This window comes from Myzus persicae, unplaced genomic scaffold (genome assembly GCF_001856785.1).
Source record: "Myzus persicae strain clone G006 unplaced genomic scaffold, MPER_G0061.0, whole genome shotgun sequence".
Classification (NCBI taxonomy): Eukaryota; Metazoa; Arthropoda; class Insecta; order Hemiptera; family Aphididae; genus Myzus; species Myzus persicae.
In genome coordinates this window covers 696,566-721,172 of record NW_019101352.1, presented here as the reverse complement: position 1 = coordinate 721,172, position 24,607 = coordinate 696,566, and the positions used below count along the sequence as shown (strand labels likewise).

At 29.3% G+C, this 24,607-nt stretch overlaps 1 protein-coding gene across 1 annotated transcript in view; it reads right to left on the bottom strand.

Annotated features, from left to right (window-relative positions):
* The window catches only part of LOC111028721, a 298,666-nt gene that overhangs the window by 10,768 nt on the left and 263,291 nt on the right, over positions 1-24,607 (bottom strand). The window contains exon 2 of the mRNA XM_022307457.1: positions 12,812-13,014. Coding sequence (XP_022163149.1) covers positions 12,812-13,014 — 203 coding nt within the window. The remainder of the gene's footprint in view (positions 1-12,811; positions 13,015-24,607) is intronic.

Sequence of the window (24,607 nt, the reverse complement as noted above, 5' to 3'; positions counted from 1 at the left end):
GACAGTTACAATACTCATCTACGACCTACATAATCATGTCAAATGTCAATATTTAATAAGTGATATTTAAAAATAGTATTTATAGTTGATATGATCTTCACCCTACAAAAAAATATGACAATTATCACATCTTGAAGAAGAATATGGTTATCACTCTATTATTCATCTATGTAGGATTTTTCTTTTTTAGAGTAAGAACAGACTGGACAGTTAAAATATGTTCTAAATAATATTGCAAGTCTATGATTATGCCAATCATACATAAACTATTGGGTATACCTAATTAAATTCATACAATTTTTTAGGATACAAATATCTAATTTAATCTCGTACAATGAAAAATCCGACCAAGGATATAATAATAATGATACCTATGATATATTTAGCCACCATCCGTAAATTATAGTAAACCGTGTACCGTTATCTTGATACACAAGCATACGACTCTACTATATAATTCAAAAAATGGGAAGTGAAGGTGATTTCCGCAAACGAAAAATCAGGATGCTTGGATAATAAAAAAAAGATATATAGTCCATTTATTTTGTTATTTTGAGTACACGTTCGATTAGTGCGACATTAAATCTAATGTAAATCAACCAAGTATGATTTCATGTAATAGGTAACTTGAAAAAAAATCTTATTTTTATAAGATGGTATATTTCAGTATATATTTGCTTAATATCCGAATCAACGAGCATGTTTAGATAGTGATGGTTCTGATAAATCATCATAGGCACTCTATACAGGAATAAACTTTTTCTTAAATTAAATTACGATTGTATAGATGTATAGAATTTACGTAAGCCATGTTTCTGCTATGAAATGTTCTAACGTTTATATATATATATATACACATATACAGGATTTATTTTTAACACAGAAATAATTTCTAAAGCAATGTTTAAAGCTATAATATTGTTACTAATTTAAATATCTTCAAATGTTATTTTTAATATTTTATTGTTGGATTTATTGGTGTGCAGTTAACACCTATCATACATGTTTTTTGAGATGTATTTACATGTTTAAGAATTGTATCACATTTCTTATTGTAAAATTAATCATCGGGTATCTATGAACATTTTATTTCGGAGAGATCATTTTTGGATGTCATCAGTTATTTTCTGAAGTGTGAAGAAAAACAACCTACGTATAAGTGCAAAAATTTTAAAATGTGCAGTAAAACTTTTCGATGAAATCGATTCTTGTTACATTGTTTTAATTTATAAATATATAACCTTAATAAATTGAATTATATCCTACATAGATGTTTAATACTATATTTATTTACTTGTTAAATTAAATATTATAATTAATTACTGAAATTAAGTAATGAATATAATATATATATATATATATTAATAATTACTATGTTATAAAAAAATAAATTAAAATAAATATCTGCAATAACGATAAGAACATTAATTAATAAATATATCAAATTTAATATGAAATTAAAAAAATCAGTACTAAAAATAATTTATTTTTAAGATGGTACTATATATTTTGTTTAAATTAAACATTCTTTTTTATAATTGCGTTTTTATTGATGTTCTACAGTGATTATAAAAGCTTTTTGTAGGGAGATTGTCTTTGGTTTTTCACCGAATAATGCATACTTTGCTTTTCAATGTTTTAGTAAGTTTACTTTTCTTAAGATGTTTATCGATTAAAATGGTATTTTTTCTTGTTTTGATAGTCTTTACAATATTTAAAAAAATTAAACCTCTCATTTTTTTTAACGAATTTTACAGGCGAGTGCTTACTTTTCCCAAGGATCAACTTCAATTTTCTTTTAAAAATATATATTTGAACTGATTTTATGAATAGATAACAATATTTTTAGTTTAATACATTTAAAATCACTTTAATTTCATATTTATTATGTATAGTAATGCCAAATACTACCTTCAGAATATAATTAAAAAAATTAATTTTGTTAATTTGGTTATTTATTTGATCATACAAATCAAGTAAAATGTGAATTAAAAAATCATCTCAAATTGAAATAAGTTACACATTTATATGTAACTCATACAGAAAAAGTAGTTTAATATTTATGTTATTAATATTTGAATAGGATTTAAATTGCGAACGTAAAACATATCGTCGTATATTGTTTCCCTTAAACTTCAATGTGCCTACATTTTAAACTGTTATTAGTATAATATAATAATATTATAATATAATGACTAGGTGTAGATGTTCTAAAGACACTTGTTGTCTCTTAAAACGACTGACCCAAGAGAAATAAAATGAAATCATCGAAGACTGAACTCGAATAATATGATCCTTCTTTAATGTTTCATTTATAACTGTATGTATATGTTAATATTATACGAACTGAAATTGAAAATTCCACGCAACAATAGTGATATTATAAAGATGTATAAGCACGCTACCGATAAAATGGGAAAATCAGGTAAGCATACATAACTACTTTTGGAGCGAAAAAAAAAACGACATAAAAAGCAACGGTCAAGTCTTCATTTATATTTAACTCGGAGTGCGTGTTTTTTTCTCTTTTTCTTTTGCTCATTTTTTTCCACGTTTTTCATCCTTTTTCCGACGGATTTAACGGGGTGTTTGTGTATATGTGCTGCGTGCACGGTGACGGGGGTGTGTTTGCGTTTGGCGAGGGCTCTAAAAGGAGCGACGACATCATGAATATGTTTGCGCACGAACCCGCATTAGCCTAAACCTACGTATATTGTACGGACGAGTTTTCAGGATTTATTTTATTTTTGTGTACAATATACTTCTTATATTCAATATGTGTTTACTACCCCCGGAACCATCTTCCAACCGTCACCATCACCTTCACAGGTATTATAACTTTGTGGGTCATACACTTCCGTTACCTAAGTAAAACAATCGAGCATTGATATCGGTGCACACGAATTGCGTACCAAAACAGGTAGACGAACCTTTTTGAACGAATTGCGTCCCGGACGCAATTCGTGTTACCTTTTAATTTAACATTTTTTTTTGAGCTTTAAAGTGGTTTCCAAATTTATTTTTGATTTTGATATTTTTAAATTAAAAAAAAATAATAATAATAATAATTAAATATGTATCATTAACATAATAATGTTAAATGAAAACTTGTTTTTAGTGGTTTGTACTTTTGGGCCGGAGCTATACATGGCGTATTTGCCATTATGCATTATGCACGTAGAACCAGTTACCCTCAATTACCAAATAATATCAATGAGGTTCATTCTATTTTAAACTGTATAGGAATTAAAACTATAGACAACGAACAATTTGTACTACTTAATAACTCTGACAATGGGATAGTTATGTTTTCATGCCAATCTAACGTGAGCTTTTTTAGTAAAATAAGTGTATTTTACGTAGATGGTACTTTTGATTATTGTACTAAATTTTTCTGTCAGTTATTCACGATTCATGGATTACATAATGGTTTTTATATTCCACTTGTATTTTTTTTATTAAAAGATAAGCAAACATTAAGTTACTTTGAAGCATTTAAAGCAATTAATCACGAAATAACCAAAATAAATGTGGGATTTACTCCAAAAATAATTTACGTGGATTTTGAAAAAGCAATACATAATGTCATTTATAGAATATGGCCAACAACCTTAATAAGAGGTTGTCGATTTCATCTCTGCCAATCTTGGTGGATAAAAATACAAGAACTAGGTTTGGCTTCAGACTATATCCTAAATAATTAAATAGGCAAGTACTTAACATTGACGTTTGGATTATCTTTCCTAGAACTACACGAGGTTGGAGATTTTTTTTCGTTTGAAATGTCTGCTATTCAACCAGACGAACACAAAATTATAGAATTTGCTAACTATTTAGTAGATACATATATAAGTGAAAATTCAATATTTCCTCCAGAATTGTGGGCAGAAAAAAGTTGTAGCTCACAAAGAACAACGAATGCATGCGAATCTTTCCATTCGAAATTTAAAAAATGTTTTGATTCTCCTCACCCTAATATATATAAATTTATAGAAGTTTTAAAAAATATGCAAACTGATACCAAAATATTAATAAGAAGTAGTCTAGAAAAACAACGAGTACCTAGAAAAGCAATAAGGCAAAGAGTACTATTTATAGAAAATAAAATTAAACAATTAAAAAATAATGAGATTACAATTAAAGATTATGTTAATACTTTAGCCAATAAATATAAATACAGAAAATGATAATATTATATTCTTACAATTATTAAATTTACATTTTTTTTATAAATAGGTATGTGATTGATTATGACATTATTATATTTTTACTGTTCAATTTTAATTTTTTTTATAAATAAGTATGTTATTATGACTTTTAATTTATATTATTATGATATTATTATATTTTTACAATTATTAAATTTAAATTTTTTTATTTAACTTGACATAGCTTTATTATGGCGATATCACTTTAAGAATCCCTTACAATAATTAACCGTAGATGAAAAGGTAACACGAATTGCGTCCGGGACGCAATTCGTTCAAAAAGGTTCGTCTACCTGTTTTGGTACGCAATTCGTGTGTACGGTGTACCCATTGATATAGCAAGTAACGTCGATGTGCTTCAATCTGGCCATGCTTGGGAAACACAATAATTGTAGACCTGTCGTTATAGAGTAATAATATATTTAATATTATACTAAATTTGCGAATGTTTGAGAAACTCGATGAACTATTTTATTAGGTCGGTGAATAAGAAAAATGTCTTAAGCAATAATAAATTATTAAAATTTATTTTTCCATACTATATTCGGATGTAAGTAAAAGTATGTTCCATAGAAGTTAAACAAAAATACTTCAGAAAGCTCATAACTTTGGTAAATCTCAATATCACCTGGTCCTCATCTTATTTGGATAAATATTTTAAATAACTTGATTCAATGAATCTCATATATTAGTGATAAGTTTGGGTACCTACCTAATATTTTTATTTATTTTTGAATAACGTCTGTACAGAAATATTAAAATATTCCAGAATGACAACAGATCGCATGGTATTTGATGCATGGATACGTAGTTTTATTGGGTATTTTTGAACCACTTTTTTATGACAAATTATTGTTTTTCAAAGACATCACTGAGTTTACAATGAACGGTTAAAAATTGACACTAAATAGACTGAAAATATTGCATAATGTTCGCAAATAAATTTTTAACCAACGAATTTACTTTTTTTTGTGTGTAACCACTAACCTGCATTTATAGTTTCTAATAATTCCACGTTGAACCACAAGAAGGTAATAAGTGTTAAAAATATTTCAATTAGCAATTCAATATGTTGACATGATTATAATATTAAACAGAAGTGATAACTAATTCCCGTTCTTGCCGACACAGAACTTTAAAATAACAGTTTTATAAATAATAATTTATGACCTATCTATTCTTGTAAGTTTTTTGTAAAAACTTTAATTTTGAATTAATAATGTTTCCAAATTAATATATTTTATTGTTTTCATATATTTTTCATTCGTTCTTTTCTATACGATTGAACTCAGCCGACCCTACACTAATAGTTGTATTGCTATAGTATTATAGCTCTCTCATGCCTTTTCAACTTACATATTATAAAATATATCATGCCTAAGATAAATGTTTCAGGGTGGAAACTTTATATGCTATACAAAACTGTTTATACAGCGTAGGTGTCGTTTTTCAAAGTATTAAAAATACAAATTTACCAAATTATTTATTTTTATGAGTTGGACGTAAGTTGTCATATTTTCAGAATTTATTTTACAACGCTCTGCAATATTGTAATTTAAACTTATTTACACGTTTATTTATTTTTCATTTATGCTTTTACGTTTACTCATATGGGGAGTTTGTGGTATAAAAGTAAATATTATTAAGTATTAAAGGTTAGTGTGCATATAATTTATGTGTAATATGTAAGGTATATAAAATAAAAACTGTATCGACCATATTATTTTATTTTACTATGAAGTATAATATTTGAATTGATGCAAATAAAACCTTAAAACTTCTCATATATAGAAACCACATAAGTTCAATTGAAAACGGCAACAATGTGCGTGCATCAGTTGTACCTACATATTTACATAACACATTATATTAATATGTTCATCATGTACTTCTTGACTGAACCAAAGTGACGGCGATATTAATTTAAACTAAGAAATAATAGGAAATAAAACACTTCTGGCATAATAATAAACGTCCCTATAGTTAATCATTCCTTGTGGGCTGACCGTAATTTAATGTTTAATTATACGTTTGCGCTTAATACGCTATAGCAGTATTATAAAACGTGTGGGGCTTTGAAAAAAACCACCAAACCAAGTAAATCGTAAATGCCGACCGACCGAATTTAGACTTACTATTTATATGTACGCATTACACACACAAATACGCACTATACAATGAAAATATTATTATCATTTAATGTTTTAGATGCATAAAATGCTGGCGAGTACCTAACCTCTCTGCATCTTGGGAATTATTTCTTTAAATTTATATTTAAAATGTTTTCATTGATTAATTTTTAATTCATATTAAAGCACACACAACGTGCATATCTTCGAAACTATAAATAATTGAATGTATAAACTGACGAAATGAAGGGATCATTATGAAGTTTCGAAATAATGAAGATGAATTTCTGTTAATTAAGTTTAAGAGGTCAATTTCAAATTAATTGAATTATTTTTAAAAGGTACTCTTGGATATTTTACTCTCATAGCAACATTGTAATATCTAAATAGGGTTTTACCGCGAATTTGATTAGAAACAGAAAACTTCATAATTCATAATTAATTAGTTTGAGTCAATATTTTAACGAAAGTGTCATAAGTATGATAAGTTATTTAAATATGTTTGTGCAAAATATTATTGTTGTACAAAATGTACGTGAATACAGCTAGTTTGCTAACGAATAAAGTTTTAAAGCAATTTATGAACACAGATGTACACCTATATTTAGCAGCGAGATAAACTTTAAAATCGTAACACTAAGCTATATTTTATGGTTATTTAACAAATTCACGGCAATTATCGTTAACTAGATATTTTTGTGATATATTTGTTGAACCTAATTGGCTGGGTCTTAATTTCGAAGTTATGCTAAGCCACTAAAACATGTACCTGTTTAAGAGTTAAATATCTTAAATTAAATGGACTAATTATTAAACATATACGTGAACTTTACGCAGTATAGGTATTTGACAGATAATACAGCTGACCAGACTGCATAACAATGAAAAGAGGACGATTAAATATTTTTTATGTTGTCTTTATTTTAGATTTATTCCGAGATAATCCAAGGAGACGCTTAGAGCACAAATAGTGCGCAATCTTTTAATTGATAATAGATAATAACAAAAAAAAAAATATATAGCAAATAAAAATAATAATATTAATATTAACTAGGCGATATAAAAAAAAAAACATGAACTTACTAATCAATTTCAAATCGGTAATGCCATTATAATACGTATGTATTTTCTTTTGACATGTTTTCGTATTGTACTTATCTGTACAAAATATTATATACTATTATTTCTCGAAAGAAGAAAAGTAGGAAGAAAAAAAAGCACAAGAGTTAAAAAAAAAGTACAAGGGAGTTAATCAACCGGAATCCACAGTGATCATGGTTTTAAGTTATTACACATAATATTTAAATTGTTCGTTGAAACGGCAGCAGAATTATACCTAGGTATACCGTACATAAAATATATTACAATATGGAGGTGTATGAGTTACGGAACTAGCAGAAGCATGGAGACGGGATATTAAAGTATTATCACTACGTCGGATGGACTTTATATTTTCTCTCAACTATATACCTACCTACCCCCTACCTACATCTATCATATTTTTAATATTAACCTATAAGTGTCATAATTCTAATATTCACGATAAAAAATATAGCCATGGTATTATTTTAGTAGATGTACAATAAATACCTAGTGTGTTAGCAGGTGTAATTTTCACCTGCATTTTAGTTTTTGACAAGAATTTGTCAATGTGATGATTTTATGGGTTTTACTTATTATAGGTATTTACGTCATAATATATACATAAAGTTGGCCGACAACTATTTTCAAAATAAATACAATGTAATAATATTATATAAAGGTGTAATGGCGTGCTTAGCTTTTTGGAAAGGGTGGGGGAAAATCAATTTTTGACTATTCTCAGAACACTTTATATATATATTATATATATATATATATACGTTTTGTATGACAAAATTAACCCAAAGGGGGGGGGGGGTATGATATGCTCAGTCCCCACATAAGCATGCCCCTGTAGAGAGGATTCATTAAGTTAATTTAAACAATAATTTTCTTAAAAAGTCTTAACATTCATGGAAATATATTTTATTTTGGATACTTTGAAGTTATTCCAAAATTATATTTTTACTACTTTTTTAGTATTGTTCTCTATTAAAAATCCAATTAGTAATTTCCTCACGTAGACCATATTAATACCCACAAACTAACTTAGTCATAGGTTTTAATGTCAAGTGATTTTTATAGAAAAAGAAAGCCAGGCAAATCGACAAGGTACGTTGGTACCATTATAAAAACAAAAGATATGGTTCATAACACAATGACAATAATGTATTGCTATATAAAAACTGATGGCATTAACCAGCTGTAACTTGCGGATTAGTGCGTCTTCGATCAGCCACCGATTCCAACCAAATTATTAAATAGATTATTGATAAAAATTCTGACTTTTGAAATGATTATTTTCATTTCATGCATTGGCAGGTAATCGTTGAATTCTCGGCAATGTTTTCAACATTTCAAAGTGTTTTCGTTGAACGTTTACCCTTCCCATACGCGTTTGGTACCCTGCCAATAACGTATACGTATAATACTCGTCATCTTTGTATTACGAGCCTTTTAATATTAACCACTTTTAGCCACCGAATTTCGATATTTTTATAAACCACGCGTATTACACTTATCGACGACGGCATGTATAAACGCGTAAGTGTATATTATGATATAATATTATAATAAATTATTGCTCCCCGCGAAGAACAAAACGAGGGTCTGTGGAGAGGATCGGTGGTAAGAGAAAGCCCGAACGGCGACGAAATGCCACAATATATATACAGCGTGATGAAAAAAACTGCAGATGGGTGGGCACACTCGGCAGCGGGGTCTCCGAAAACCGTTTGTAGGCGAGGCGCAAACGTTTTTGCGCACACCGTACAAAACGGGCATTAATTTTCCGGGCCAAAACGTTCGCGTTCCATCATTCCGCGCACAAATCTGACAACAACACCTGGCGCGGCTCGAGACTAATTGACGCGCGGCCGCCACCACCGCTGAGGGTATATTTTTTTTACCCCCTCCAGACCCCGCGATAACTCGGCCACCGGTCGAGGGCTGCACGCTCCCGGAATGGGGATTCTAAAAAAAAATTGCATTTTTTCCTTTGGTCGCTTCGGGTTTCACACCCGAAGCCAATACCGTTCGTCTTTCTCGTTACTATATACGAGGTGATAATTTGGTTTTAGTAATTTGTAATTTTTTTTTAACGTTATACCACTACCAACGCGTTATAATGATAATATGCAATCGCTTATTCGTGAATCTGATCGCATCGAGAGGAAACTCGAGACGAATCCATATTAATTATACGGCACTACAGGAATTCTTTGACCCGATAAACCTACCACGTCGAAAGCTATTAAGTATTGTATTATACCTACTGTGCATATTGCATACGTAATTCAATATTATATTATATGTATACAATATAGGTATACCTATAGGGTGTATTTGGAAGATTTTACAATAATATTACACTGCAATTATACATTTCAATATGTAATATATTTCAGACACACACTGTACAATTTTTTTTCATCCTTATAGTTAATATTCAGTATTTTTACAAGTTTCGTAAAAACCAAAAAAAAAAAATTTAACATAACAGTTAAGGTCGCATTGAAATATAAATTAACATTTTAAATAGACGGAACCCACTATCTGGTTAATTTTTGTAATTTATTTACTTAATTTAATAAAGAAAAACTTAATTTAATTTTGTGAAAATAACTCATTCAGCTAGGTATCGAATAATTAAACACTCAGCGTTATATATTTTTAGCGCCCAAGTATATCACTACGGCTATAATTATATTAAAGTTGTTATTATTATAACTCGTAAATAGAAATAATATTTATTAATTAAAGTTTCTCATTTCTCAGCATACAAGAACATTGGTTTCGACTTTTGATATGAATGTGTATTTAATAATTTAAAATAGTCTATAGAACTTTCTGTTATACAAATATTAATTCTATAATTGTTTTAATAATAGGCAAGTTATGTTATGAGCAACATAAAAGTAAAATAAAATATAACTTTAATAATAATGTAGGTTGATAGACCGTTTTCGCTCAGAATCGTTTTTTGTACACAATGATTTATCAATAAATTCAAAATTAACATAATTTACCAACATTATAGTGACTCACTCGCAACGACGAGATGCATTCGACACCTAGCAAAGTGGGTATCTATTCCCCCCCCCCTCCCCTTCCCTTTTTAGATTAATTTCGAAAGCTTATTTTTTGTCTGCCATAATTGGAATGTATTAATTGGGCCACAAATCAATATAAGAAATTCCTAAAACATAAAATTGTAATATTTAAGTATTTTACATGATAAAAAACAGATAATTGACATTAAAAATATCAAAGACATAATAAACATGTTTTGTTAGATATTTCTGGTAGGTACTTAGAGATTGTTATTATATATTTATATATAAATTCAGTGAGGAGTTACTCCATAAATACATGCATATATCGAATTCGTATAATTTTTCAAGACTGCAGAGTATACCTCAGGATACCTCAGCACTTTATACAAGTATAAACACTAAAAATAATTGAGAAATGTTTAACTTTTTGCATGAAATATAATAATATGTGCCAAACATAGACTTATACGTAAACTGTAGTATATAATCATGTACAAGTTACAGCAAAAAAGCACTTTTCATGATTAACTATAACAATTTTTTATGGCAGCTTTTAGATGATTTTTAAATTATCAATTTTTTACACGGAACAAGAAGTCTAAATCAATATGACTTAGCTACCTATATATTAAGTATATGGTGGTCTTGATCTATATTTATTTTAATTTCTTTGATAAGACTTCGTTTGTTGTTATTTTTCCAAGCAATTAATAATCAATCCTGAGAAATAATTAAAATGTTAACTATAAACTCTTAACATTGTGTCGAGAAATAGTACTTTTCCAGTTTCTTTTGAAGCACTGATGATTTAATTGAAATGTGATATGTTGCATTATTGTTGCATTTAAATATGTTTCGATTCATCTTTTATTGAAGAATTTACAATCTAGAATAGATAATAAAACAATTGATCTATATAATATTGTGTTTGGTTTGTTACTCTTTGAAGAACAAAAAAAAAAATACGTTATTTTTCAACAAGAACAAAATCTTCTGAACAAAGTATGTCAACACAGATTGTAAACTATACTTGTGTAGTTCAATTCCATTTTCTTTTTTTCATTTCGTTTGTTTACTTCGAGACAATCAGTGTTTGAGTATTGCGGTTTTAATTTAAGACTTATATTTGTTATAATAGAGTAGACAGGACAGATTTAGTGTACTCTTATTTTTATGAAGAGAATCATGAATTATAAAAACAAAACACAATTACCGAAGGTAAAGATGAACTCTACCACAGTAAAAATATGTTTAATCAAATGAATAACTTTAATAATGGGTGAATGAAACCGTAACGATTGGAATTTAAATATAACGAATTTCAAAACTGCTCTTAAAAAAAATAAAAATGTCATTCATCGTCTGGTATAAACGATATAAATCATATGATTATAATCTTATTTGAATTTTGTAAATTTCTTTCTCGGTCAAAACATATTTTGCTGTTTACAACTTTTTGTCGGTTCATTTGGGATTTGAACTATATAAACGGGTAGACACTGCACGATATGAGAAAAAAAGAACGAACAGCATTTTACAATAATTTAATACTGTTTTATAATGTTATAATCTGCAGAGAAACGTTTTTTTGTTTTTGTTATTCAACATTTTCCAAATGCACCGGCAGCCACGGACATTTGTGTGCTTTATGGGGTAATTATGGAATTCGAATTTGTTACTGTAAGTTGCAGAACTATTGGGGTTTAGGTTTGGGAGCTCGGCGTCGGCGGCGGTCGGTAACATGGCAGTCGAATCTATTACGTGCGACATTAGAGACCGATACGCAGGGCCGATCGCATTAAGCCAGCTAACACAAAAGTTCTGTACCAACTCCAACGGAAAAAGTTGTATTAACAACATTTTTCATTAGAATTTAAATGATTTCGATTTCGAAATTACCTCTTCCGCGAGTTTTCTGCGTGTTCTATTTAAACAACTCAATCATAGTATCGTACTATATGTGTTATTTCCAACATTTCGGTGTTTTCTTGCACATTTAGCTGTTGCATTATTAATAACTAACAGTATTAAACCCAAGGACGCCTCGTAAATTCAATGCGATATTGGGTTTTATTTTTCTTAAGTGTTGTTTACGTTTATGGTGTAAATATATATGAAATACGTTAAAATATTTAATAGTGAATGTTGCAGATTAAAAACTAACATATCGCACTTCTTTGTGCCGAGATTAAATACACGCGTTCACAATATGTATATTCGAAAAACAGTGGGAATATTTCACGTCCCGCACAGAGTATTCACTGCACAATACTTTCATCGAATAAAAAACAGAAACGAAAATAAAAATATGGTTGTATTATAAAATTAATGTACTTACATCAACATGCACTCCCGTAACATCAAATACTTGTACTTCTGGCGATTCCCCGGGCAGGAATCTATAAAACTCGTTTCCATCCTTGTACCATTTGACCGTGTACAATTTTTCACCCTGTAGGTCATATTTGCACTCTAGTCGTGTACTGTTTCCCACGAGAGTGTGTTCCTCGATTTTCAACTCCGTGAGTCTGAGGCAAAATGCTGAAAAAATAAAGATATTTTATTCGTAACATATAAATCACTCTAATAAAACTAGTAGGTATCTATAATGTACGATTTAATAATTATGTATTATAAACATTTTTTATCAGAACTGGTAAGTGTAATGTGTACGGTGTATACATATGCGTATACAGTAAGCTATTTGTCTGGAATCGTATCATCAATTGTATCCGTATGATAAAATGTATATTTTAATACATTTTATACTAGTAAACTATTTTATCATATGGTTTTAACAGAAAAAGTTTAATTAAGTGCGAAAGTTAGTAAAAATAAGAAACTAAAATATATATTAATATATAAACATATAAATATAGTTTATTCTAAAGGAGAACTAAAAAATACATTACAGCCTAAGTCATTATCATGGGATCGTCCTCAGATAAATTTTCGGTTGGGATTTCTGAATGGCGATTGTACACGGGTAAATATTTCTAATTAAATTATTAATGGGTTTAATAATATTGATACAAGAGATGAACACAATACTCAATTAGTAGTGCAGATTTTCAAAGCCTTGAAAAATAAACTTAATGAAAACGAATTTTTAGGTTAAACGAACACTCGTGGTAACGAAAAAAATGTGACAAATATGATTTGACACAGCTGCTTTTTTAAAAATTAATTTGAAACTCTGTTTTCTTCCTGACACACTTATAAAGTGATGAAAGAACACAGGATATGATATTGAAAATTACTTGAAACTACGTAGGTATATAGTGGAAGAGATCCTCTTGGTGTACGTTACATATGCGATCACTTAACCCACATTTCACAGTTTCATACAAAACCAAAAATGAGTTATAATAATATTATGTCACAGAACATTTTGAACGGCTCAATCAATATGACACAAATAACTTTATTATTAACAATGTCAACAGTCAAACGTGTTTAAAGACAGTTTTATATATGGTAATAGTTAAGATTATTATATTGTTCTAATTTTAGATGACATTTTTTTTATGCATTTTCATTAAATAGTAAAGTATAGCTAGGTAAACTTACAACATTTTCCTTCAAACTGTTATGTTATATTTACGTAAAAAACTATAAATTATAAAACATATTAATGATTGTCGAGTTTAATAATATAATATTACATAGTAAATAAAAGTAAAAACGTATAAATTAAAATTTATGATATTGTAGACTTCAATATTCCCACATTTCACTCTTGAGTTTAAATGTAATAAAGTATGCAATTCGTAATCGAAGGTTATTTATAATGTTTCATTATACACTTACCTATTAGTTATTGTGAGTGTTTAATGAATAATTTTTTTTTATATATATTATAATCTTTTGATCTACTCATTTTGCAAGTAGATTACCGTTTATGAATATAAAATAATATTTATATTAAATTATAATAATACTCATCTAAAGCTTAAAATAATATAATCGCTGCAAAGTCAATAAAATATATATTCATGCATACATATCGAACGTATACGATAATATGACTGTATAGGTAGTAATAGGTAGTATATATTATGTGATACCAGAAGCGTGACGCATCAAACTTTTACGCAACGTACAATATTCATAACCCATTATAATTTTTATATATTATGTGACATTCGCGATGGTTTATTATTATAACAAATATCATTCAACGCCAACAGTCTTGTGGGCACTTTGAAAAATACATAAATAACACTATTAGAGATAAATTCAACGTCGCGGACAGTGAATTATTTCCGAAATTCGGATACAAAAAAATAAGATTAAAAAAAAAACATGTTATACCATATACTGTGCGTAGTGACCTTTTTTGGGTGATTTAGAATTTTAGATAATTCCATCTCCGGTTTAATGCAAAACAAACGAGGAAAAGACAAAGAAAAAAAATACTATCATAGCTTGCATGTTATTTTTTACACGTGCGACTATCTGGAACACGACGGAGGTTATTAAAAGAACAAAGTGTTCCCATATCAAATAATATAGTCCTCAAATTTACGACCGTAATAATAATATTATTATCATCGTTGTATAATAATAATAATAATAATATTTTTAAAACATAATATTTTTGTATTACGCACAGACAAACACGGCGCTCTGTGCTGGCAATATGTGTACATCCATGCGTAGGTATATCGCTAAATTAGTTCAAGCGAGCACAATAAAAACAGTCGGGAACAAAAAAAAAAATGTATAAATAAAAATAAAATCGAACATAACGTACCCACCTATCTACGTTTTTAAATTTTATTTTACGACTAAATATTTTGCGAATTATGACATTTTCTTTGGCCCTCAATAAATATTTGTTGTAAAATTGTTGCTGTATAGCAAGTTATTTTTTAGATTATGCGAATTATTTTGTTATGACCATACCCTTTTTATATAATTTGAGGTATAATAATATACATATAAAAAAAAAACATTTGGTTGTTTTCAATTAAAAACATTTCACATCGTGATTAAATAATTTATTATGTTCTATACGTCACAATTTAAAATATAATGTATTATTTAAACTTCAACTGAAAATGTACATCAGAATATAAACTTAATGGCGAGGTAGTTAGATACATAATTTTTATTAAAATAAACAAATGCGATACAAATGTTGTTGTTAAATCTATGGGAAAATAACATTTTAAATAGAAATTTAATTTAAATTAGGTTTCTATATACCATCTGTAGACCAATACATGGCTTTGATTTGACATTAGTATGAAAATAGTTAAATATTATTCAAAAACATTTTCAAAAATTGAACCAATTATTAGATATTTATTTTTAAACAAAATGTACGATATAATTACATGGGAAATATAGCACTGTTGTATGGTAATACACTCGACTTATAGCAGGTAGTTGTCCTGTAGATTATATTTCATCTTGTATTATTCGCCAGGTTGAAAATATTTGAATACAGTGTTGCAGTTATTTGCAAATAATAATATTTATTACCCTAGAATCATTTCGCGGTATCTACCTACTTGTGTTGACTTCAAGAGTTCTAAAAAATGATGCTAAATTGTATTTTCAAATAACATTTAAAAGTTGGATTGACAAATTATGAACTGTGTAAACAGTTTACAGAAAAAATAGTCAGGTCAAACTGCAAACCAATACTCAAAACAGATTCATTAATACAACCTAAAAATATTTATTATGAATAAAATTGATATATTATAATTTATTAACAAGATTAGATGACACAACGAGGCAATAGAATGAAGCATCATATACACCACTATGGCACTATTACGAGATGAGCTAAACGAGAATAATATGATATTAAATTATTAACCAACAAAATATGGTCACGTAGGTAAGAATGTTTTTTAAATGAAATTAATAATATAAAAAAATATAGGTTGATTGGTACTTATTATACCATTTTTTCACGGAAAAAGAGTTTGTTTATTTTTACCTAAGAACAGTAAGAACTATTAACAAAAATTATTACTTTTCAACAATAAAAAGAATAGTTTATGTTAAGTTAAAATTATTACATCTTATCTTACGATATTCTTTTCGATTTGCAATAAATTGTCGATGAACATGCCAAACAAAAATAGTAATAAATTCAAACACGGACCAAATTTAAAGAGCTACATAGTACATATAATTTACTGTTGTTTATAGACGCTATTGTATATATATTATAAATGATTACTTTATAATAAGAAGCTTTCAAGACTTCACACAATCGGAATTCAGAGCACGGATTACGCGAGCTCCATCGTGAAACGAAAAATTGTATTTTATTTATTATTATTATTTTTTTTTTTTGTCTTTTCTCCGGCGTCTCTATCTCTTTTTTCCGCCCGCTGTCAACGTCCCGGACACCAATCGCTTTCACAAATTGAGCTGATCCGCCGGTAGACTGGTCGCGTCTCAATCACCACGACAGGAAGCGAGAAAAACATATAATCCGACGTGAATATAATTTAGTTATGTTCATACTGTGTGTACCTATATAATATTATATAAAATATTAAACTTTATAAATTGATGTTGTCGAATGACGACGACGAGTATACGACGTAAAGTGACACGCGTTTATACTTATGCTTAATAATTTGTTATTATTAAAATATTTGGCCATGTGTGTTTCGATTTTACACATTTTTTTGTTTTTTTACACATTTATTTTATCAACACAAATAACACTCCATATGTACAGGTTATGTACATACGTGTACATCATATAAACATCATATCATTTGTACAGATAAAACAAATCATCTAGAGGTATTAGACCAAGACATTAAAGTTAAATTGAAAAATATTAATATATATATTTACTTAAACTTTCAACAGTGCAGGTAATAAATAATACAAATACAAATATTATAATTTTAAACATTTGGGTTGATTGCAGTGTAATTATTTTTATTCATTGACACTATTTGAAGGTGACGTTTGATATTAGGAACTCTTAATTTTACGAACTCAAGTATCTCAGCATAATTTAATTTAACATTACCCAGATAATTTATGGAGAATCGTTAGGTAGGTATACAAACTCCTTGATTTTTGAGATCTAAATCTAATTTTTTTATACATCTTTAATCGATAACTTTTTCATTCAGCAGGGAGGTGACAACTGCAACTTCGGATTACTCCGATTTCTTCTAACGTATAATTATCTATTTTGATAAATTGAGAGCGTCTATAGATGATTACATAATTTATGTATAATGAAAGATATTTCTTAGTTTGGAAATAAGAATGCCATTGTCACCTGTGTCCAAGGATTTTTTCAAGTCAGTGTAAACCTCGAGATACCAAATTTTATCAACCATTATTATGAATTTCACAATAAAAAGCAGACAAATTTTTTGCTGATGAGTAAATAATAAATATCAAATAGTTTTTTTTTTTTAAATTTGTTCTATTGATTTAGTGAACCATAACTTTTTTGGAGTACGACTTATCGCCATTTTAAACAACTCGTCTTACTTCAAAATAAGAACACATTCCTCATATAGTTCTGAACCTAAAACACTATTGAATTATAAAAACAGTTTAACCACATGTAAATATCCCATATCATACCTGTATATCATATAATAAAAAATGGGCATAGTCAATGGGAGCCGCATAATGCACAGGTATAGTGTGCGAGCATTATGCGAATGGTGATGGTGGTGGTTAAGAACACTGTTGCAGGTACATAATAATACATCGGAGCCTTTTTCGGGTACACGACCTTCATTAGAGATGGAAACCAGCGTGCGCGTCCGACAAAGCAACAAAAACCCTGTAGGACTGACCCGTGCGAATAAAATGAAAGATTGCCTTTCGCCTAGGGGTTTTACGGGCGGAAAATGAGAAAAGAAGGGGGAAAAAAGATACAACTATATACTGTATAATATATATAACCTACCTCGCTAGGGAAATCGGGTATTTTGTGCGGTTTTTCGTTGTCCGACAACCGTTGTTTACGTATTGTTCGCCGACACCGGTGATTTCGGTGTGAAAAATTATACCGTCGAACAAGGGAAGTAAAAAAGAAGAAAACCGTTAATGAATATGACCTCACTCCACAAGGGTATGGAAATAGTAGCAAATGGGGTATGGTATGTGTATTCGTTTGACTGCGGCATTTTTTGAAAAATGCATTTTTAGATTTCTAACTAGCTAACCATTCTACACGTATCGAAGAAAAACCAATTAATATACATTATCATATACCAATCACGGGGTAATGTAACATTAAATTATCAATATGTACCAAAGGATGTATTGATTTTACAGTGATGCATCATACTTTCCGGAAATGAGGTTATAAAAAAGTTTAAAAAGTTCCGTGGGTTGATAATTGAACACAAATTTATATTAATAAAATAGGAGCAAACATTGGTCAGTATTGGTCAAACAGGGGTATAATACGTTTGCTCTTCGAATGCGATGATCTATCACTGTTTTTGAATTCAAACAAACGTAATACGGTCTACTATCTAACTAGTTGCGGGACTTAAAAGCATATATATATGTTATATAGTATATACATAGAAAACAAATTATCTAAGGGGCATAGAAAGTTTTTGAATGATCTGTATAATTAGAGACTGTATATGGTCACTGATTATTAATTAATATACGAACATTTGCATTTCGAATGGATGAATATAAATTTGAACATTAATTATTAGTTTATGGTTTGAAAAGTCATATTTTAAACTCGACCGTTTACTAATGAAACACAAATAAAATAATAATACTTTCATATAAATTAGTGATTTATGTATTACGGGAACACGTAGATTAAGAAAATAATTTAGTCAGAAAAAAATATATAAATACAGTTTGTATATTTTGTGATGAAATACAAAACAATTCCAACGAAATTCGTCTTAAATTAATAAAATTATAAGCAAGAAGCGGGGGTGGCTAAGTCGCTAATTGACGGGCTAAAGTTTAAATCTGTTGGGACTATTTAAACCGGATTTTACACATGGACTACAATGCTGACAAACATATCACCGAGTTGGTGTGTGTTTGTGTGAGACGTATTTTGCTCACTCCGATGTGTACGTTGTCGAGTGAAATGGGAAATTTTAGAGAAACGACAAAAGTTTAGGAACGTCGAGGGTTAATTCCAAAAACAAGCGCTTAAACATTCCTTGCTAGGGGAAAAAAAATTCCCTTCCTAAATGACCCATTGTTAACTAAGAGAAAGGGTATGGACCGAGACTTGGATCTAAAGTTTTGTCTTCATTGTCATTGCGGGTATTATGGGGGTCATGTAGGCGGTGCTCATCTATGAGTTTCCAGTCAACATCCGGTTTATACAAGGTTTCAAGATGCGCTGTCATGAGATGGAGACACTCCAAGATTATACCCATAGAGATTTAAACACAATTGTATGTAAACATTTCCGATATAATTACGCCACAATCGAATAACAATGATGTGACGTTAAGAATAATACTATTTAAAAGTGCAAAATTGGATTATTACATTAATACATAGAATAAAAAAATACAAATATACGGAAAAGATGTAAAGCGAAAATATAATTTAACAATAAATTCGACAGGCGTTCACTCCACCTAACAACGTTGTATGTTATACTAACAAAGTTTGTGTACACACGTATTAACATTGTTAATTAAAATCGTACATTCGTACTATATCTATGTTTGGGAAATATTGTATGCCTATAATACCATATACGTAAATGGTATTTGCACATTATTAATATTGATGATGAAGTTCAAATGAAAATAAATATTGTAATTAAACAGCAATGAGATTAGTATACGTTGATTAACTTTTGAAAATAAATAAATAAAATACGCACAACTTAAAAATGATTATTATATTCAACATGGATTATTTTTTTTATTAAAATAGGAACATATTTAGTTTTCAGAAATCGTTTTGACGGACGTCTCGATACTAAGTATATATGCCTACGCTCATAAAAAAAATACACAATTTGTATTTATCGCACATAAAATAATATATACTATAGCTGTAGGTGTATTCGATGAAAGCTTAAAACTGCATCTTTTACTGTACAATATAACTACTTCATAGCCACTCCACGGTCAGGTTTCAACACCTGCGTCTCAGTCCCCCGGGTCTTATGCAAAATAGCCAAGCGAGAAATCCGACTTTTGTTTTATTTTCACATCAGATTTATCGCTAGGGATTCACCAGTTTAAAAGAATAGGTTCAGTTTTTATCCGTTGCCTTTTTTTTTTCAATCCTCACCACAATATAGCGGTTGAGGAATTGCGCGAAGGCGGTGCAAAAAAAAAAAAAAAACAGCAATAAATTTAGGATTTTTTGGATATACTCGAGACTTGTAAATTGTGAACATTTCTTGGGTAACAATTATTTATGGTGTAGTGCGAGAACTGGATTTAGATTTTCACAATCTGACAATTTAAAAACAAAAACTTTGACTCGGGATAGAGAAAATTTTAAGGCGCAAATGCGATTTTTCCCTCCCCCCCTAAGAATTATGTGTGTTTCATTTTAACACTATCAACATTTCAAATTTAAATAAGTCAAGTTATAACTGTGACAGATAAATATTATACTGTTCATTTATGATATATTTAAATGGTATTTTATAAATATTAAAAAAGCGTAGTACCTACCTACTTAAATGTTGGAATCCTGAAAGTTTTCAGAGAAAATAAAAAGAGCAAATATTTTGTATTTAAACTTAATTCTTGTTTGGATATAATTTTGTACATTATGAATCGAACTGTATAAATATAGACAGTTTATTTAGTTGCATGTTTGCATTTAAATTTATATAGATGGTTTTGTAAACTAATGTTCATATATTCATTATGATTATTCAATCATTATAATAATAAAAAAATTTAAAGTATATCAAGCTGGTAAAGAATTGAACCAATAGTTAGTAGGTACGTTTAGATCTGATGAAATTCACTAAATACAAAGATGTTTCATTTATAACTTCTCAGTGATGTTGTTACGATGTTATAAAGTACCTATGTAACACATAAGTTGATACAACTGATATGAAACGTCATCAGATTTGGACAACGGCAATTACCACAACATCGATGTGCATCGTTAAAGTAATAATAAACGAAATGTTACAAGTTTATTTGAAACGTCTCTGAAATATTTATGTGCCAGACTATTGCACAGTGGGACGTGCATCAATTTCAACACTAGGTTGACTATGTATAATAGATAAATTATATAATGTTGATATGGTTCAAATTTAATATTGATTTACTGACTAATATTTTTTTTTCGGGGAGAGTTCTAATAAAATAAGCCATTATTTTCAAATATAATTTCAATTTTAATTTAAAGTGCCGACAGCAAAAAAAAAATAAGAAAAATATACGTTTTAATTTGTTGTACGCCCGTGGGAATTATATACGGTTACCGTAAAATTCTGAAAATTTTTCTCAGTGCCATGCAAACCCCAAGAGCCATTATCAATATTGACGGAATAGTAAGCAATTATACAGACACTCGACATTTTATGGAATTCATAGAATTAAATGCATGCTCTAGAATCCCATGAATATTTCGTAAACAACCAAATCACATTTTTATACCTATATGTGTTCTACCGATTTCGTATTATACTAAAAATACTTCAATGTATATAATAGTTGTAAAATAATCACAGTTATACATTTATAATATTTTATTATTATTAGAGACAATGTGCACCCAAACCTAGGTAATTTTTTTTCGGGTCCATAACTATTTGCAAATACATTCAGACAAAACACAACAATTGTAAGTGCATCCAAAGAATTTTTTTTTTTAATTGAGACAAAAATTTCATAAAGTGTCCAACATAAATATATAATCGTGTTTATAAAAAATTAATTGCTGTGGAATGTTTACCGATTTATAAATAATTTTTAGTGGGATGAAATAGGAACTTAAACTTGCTCTTGCTCGATTTTTGTAATTTTAAAGTTATACTAAAACAGTAAAAATTAAAATTGATTTAAATACTTACACCTTTACTCCCAATCTATAATAAAAAAGGAGTAATTATAATTTTAAAATAATTATTTCTATGCTTATAGTAAGTCTTAAAAAGTTTAATATTTCTGAAAATAAGAATTTCAATATTCATCACCCAATAGTTATCACCCAATATAAACTCACGTATTATTATAATTTCACAAAAATATTGAACGCCACCGAAACTAGATGAATGTATTGATATAATATATTATGCTGAGTGTTGCACATTGTTTGTATTAGAATACATTTTAAATCATTAGGTACGGACGGTATAATAATAATTGAAAACAGTTGTGGTAAAAAAATAGAAACATAAGAATATTGACTTTAGCTGTAAACAATGGCGCTAGCGATAGTCGTCGTGCATCAGAAATCGGCCCATTAAATTTGCGTATTATATTCAGTATGTCTCGGGACCACGCATTATTGTTTAACATATATATCTAGAGTGGATTTAGTGTTAATTTCATTATTCTGATGCAAACAGGGCGTGTCTGAAAATTGATTTTCGCGAGCTCTCTCACCTCGGGGGACAGGTGTGTATACAGTATACACGGATAATAGCGCCTGATTCAATTATAAGCGACGAATTTTCGCAAAAGGATTTAGCGTAACGGAGTTGACACGACGCAGCCTTCACCTGATGACTTCTGAGTGTGCGAACATTAAGAACATCCACTTCTCGCACACCGCACGACACACCCCTACACATTCATTCAGCCCACACGCGTGCCCGTTCTCATTGAAAAGGCAGTGTTTGTCCGCCGCCAACAACCGTCAACGCACAACACATCAGTGATAAAACGAAGACCATTTTACACGGTGGTCGGCGGCGGCGATGAATGTTTACTGTACAAATGGACAGCAGCGGGAAACCGACTGCAGAAGTGTTCCTCTGTATATGTGGTGCTACACTACGCACGCGGGAGGGATGACGGTTACTTAGTAATTCCATTAACAAAAGGTTTCCTCTCTCTTTGCGCCGCATAACGTGCGATGAGGATCAAACATAACTGACCGACCGACCGTCGACCGACTGGCGGAAAACAAGTCGTTGAATAATATACATAATACATAATAATATGCACACACGACCGCGACGACGTATGCGGATGAACATTCCCAGCACCATTCACCCGAGGGCGTGGCGTTGTTCGAAATCCATCACAGAGTATTATATATATATACATATATATTATATGTGATGCATATGCGGAATTAACCGATATCGCTAATGGTTCAGAGCGCATAATAATAATAATAATAATAATAATAATAATAATAATAATATGGGACCCTACAACGCCGCTGACCAAAACGATACATTTTATAGGAATCAATGCTGGTTTTCGCGATGTACAACAGTGTATTGTAATAATAAATTATATGTGTACCTAACGGGCACCTACGTTTGGAACAATTCGGATACGTCATCATGTTCTACTCAACTGAAGATAATATCATAAATATTACACATATATTTATTATCTTGGTCAAAATAAGCGACGTATTTTTCTCTGACGTATACCTATAGGCATATTAAAATATGATGCTGTGATCAGAGTTTGCGTCGTGTCACTCGTGCTATAGTCTATAAACTATAAATATTACCAAAAAGTCATATTAATATATGCGTCAATATTAAATTTTTCCATTTTTGATCCCACCGTTAAGTATAAAAAAAATTATGTTATAACATTGTTCACTGTTTATTATAGGTATGAATTTATCATAAAACGAATTTCTTTTCGATTTAGTTTACATTTTAAAAATGTTTGTAGTTGGTCATATTTTTTTAACTCGATTTTTTAACATATTATTTTCAGTTTTATTAAGTTTGTATTTCACCCCATATCATAAGCATAGATATGTAACCGAAGTTAAAAACTAAAATAGAAAAAAATCAATATTTAGACATATTATATGGGTTGATTTATATTAAAAAAAATAAAAAAACTACATACATTCACTGCATACAAACCATACCATTATGGTACTTGATATTTCTTTTCAACAAGGAAAACCGATGAATCATAAATATATGTTTATGTTATTGTGTAACTATATCAACAAAAACCTAACGAAAAATCGGTCAGAAACAAAAAACGTGTAT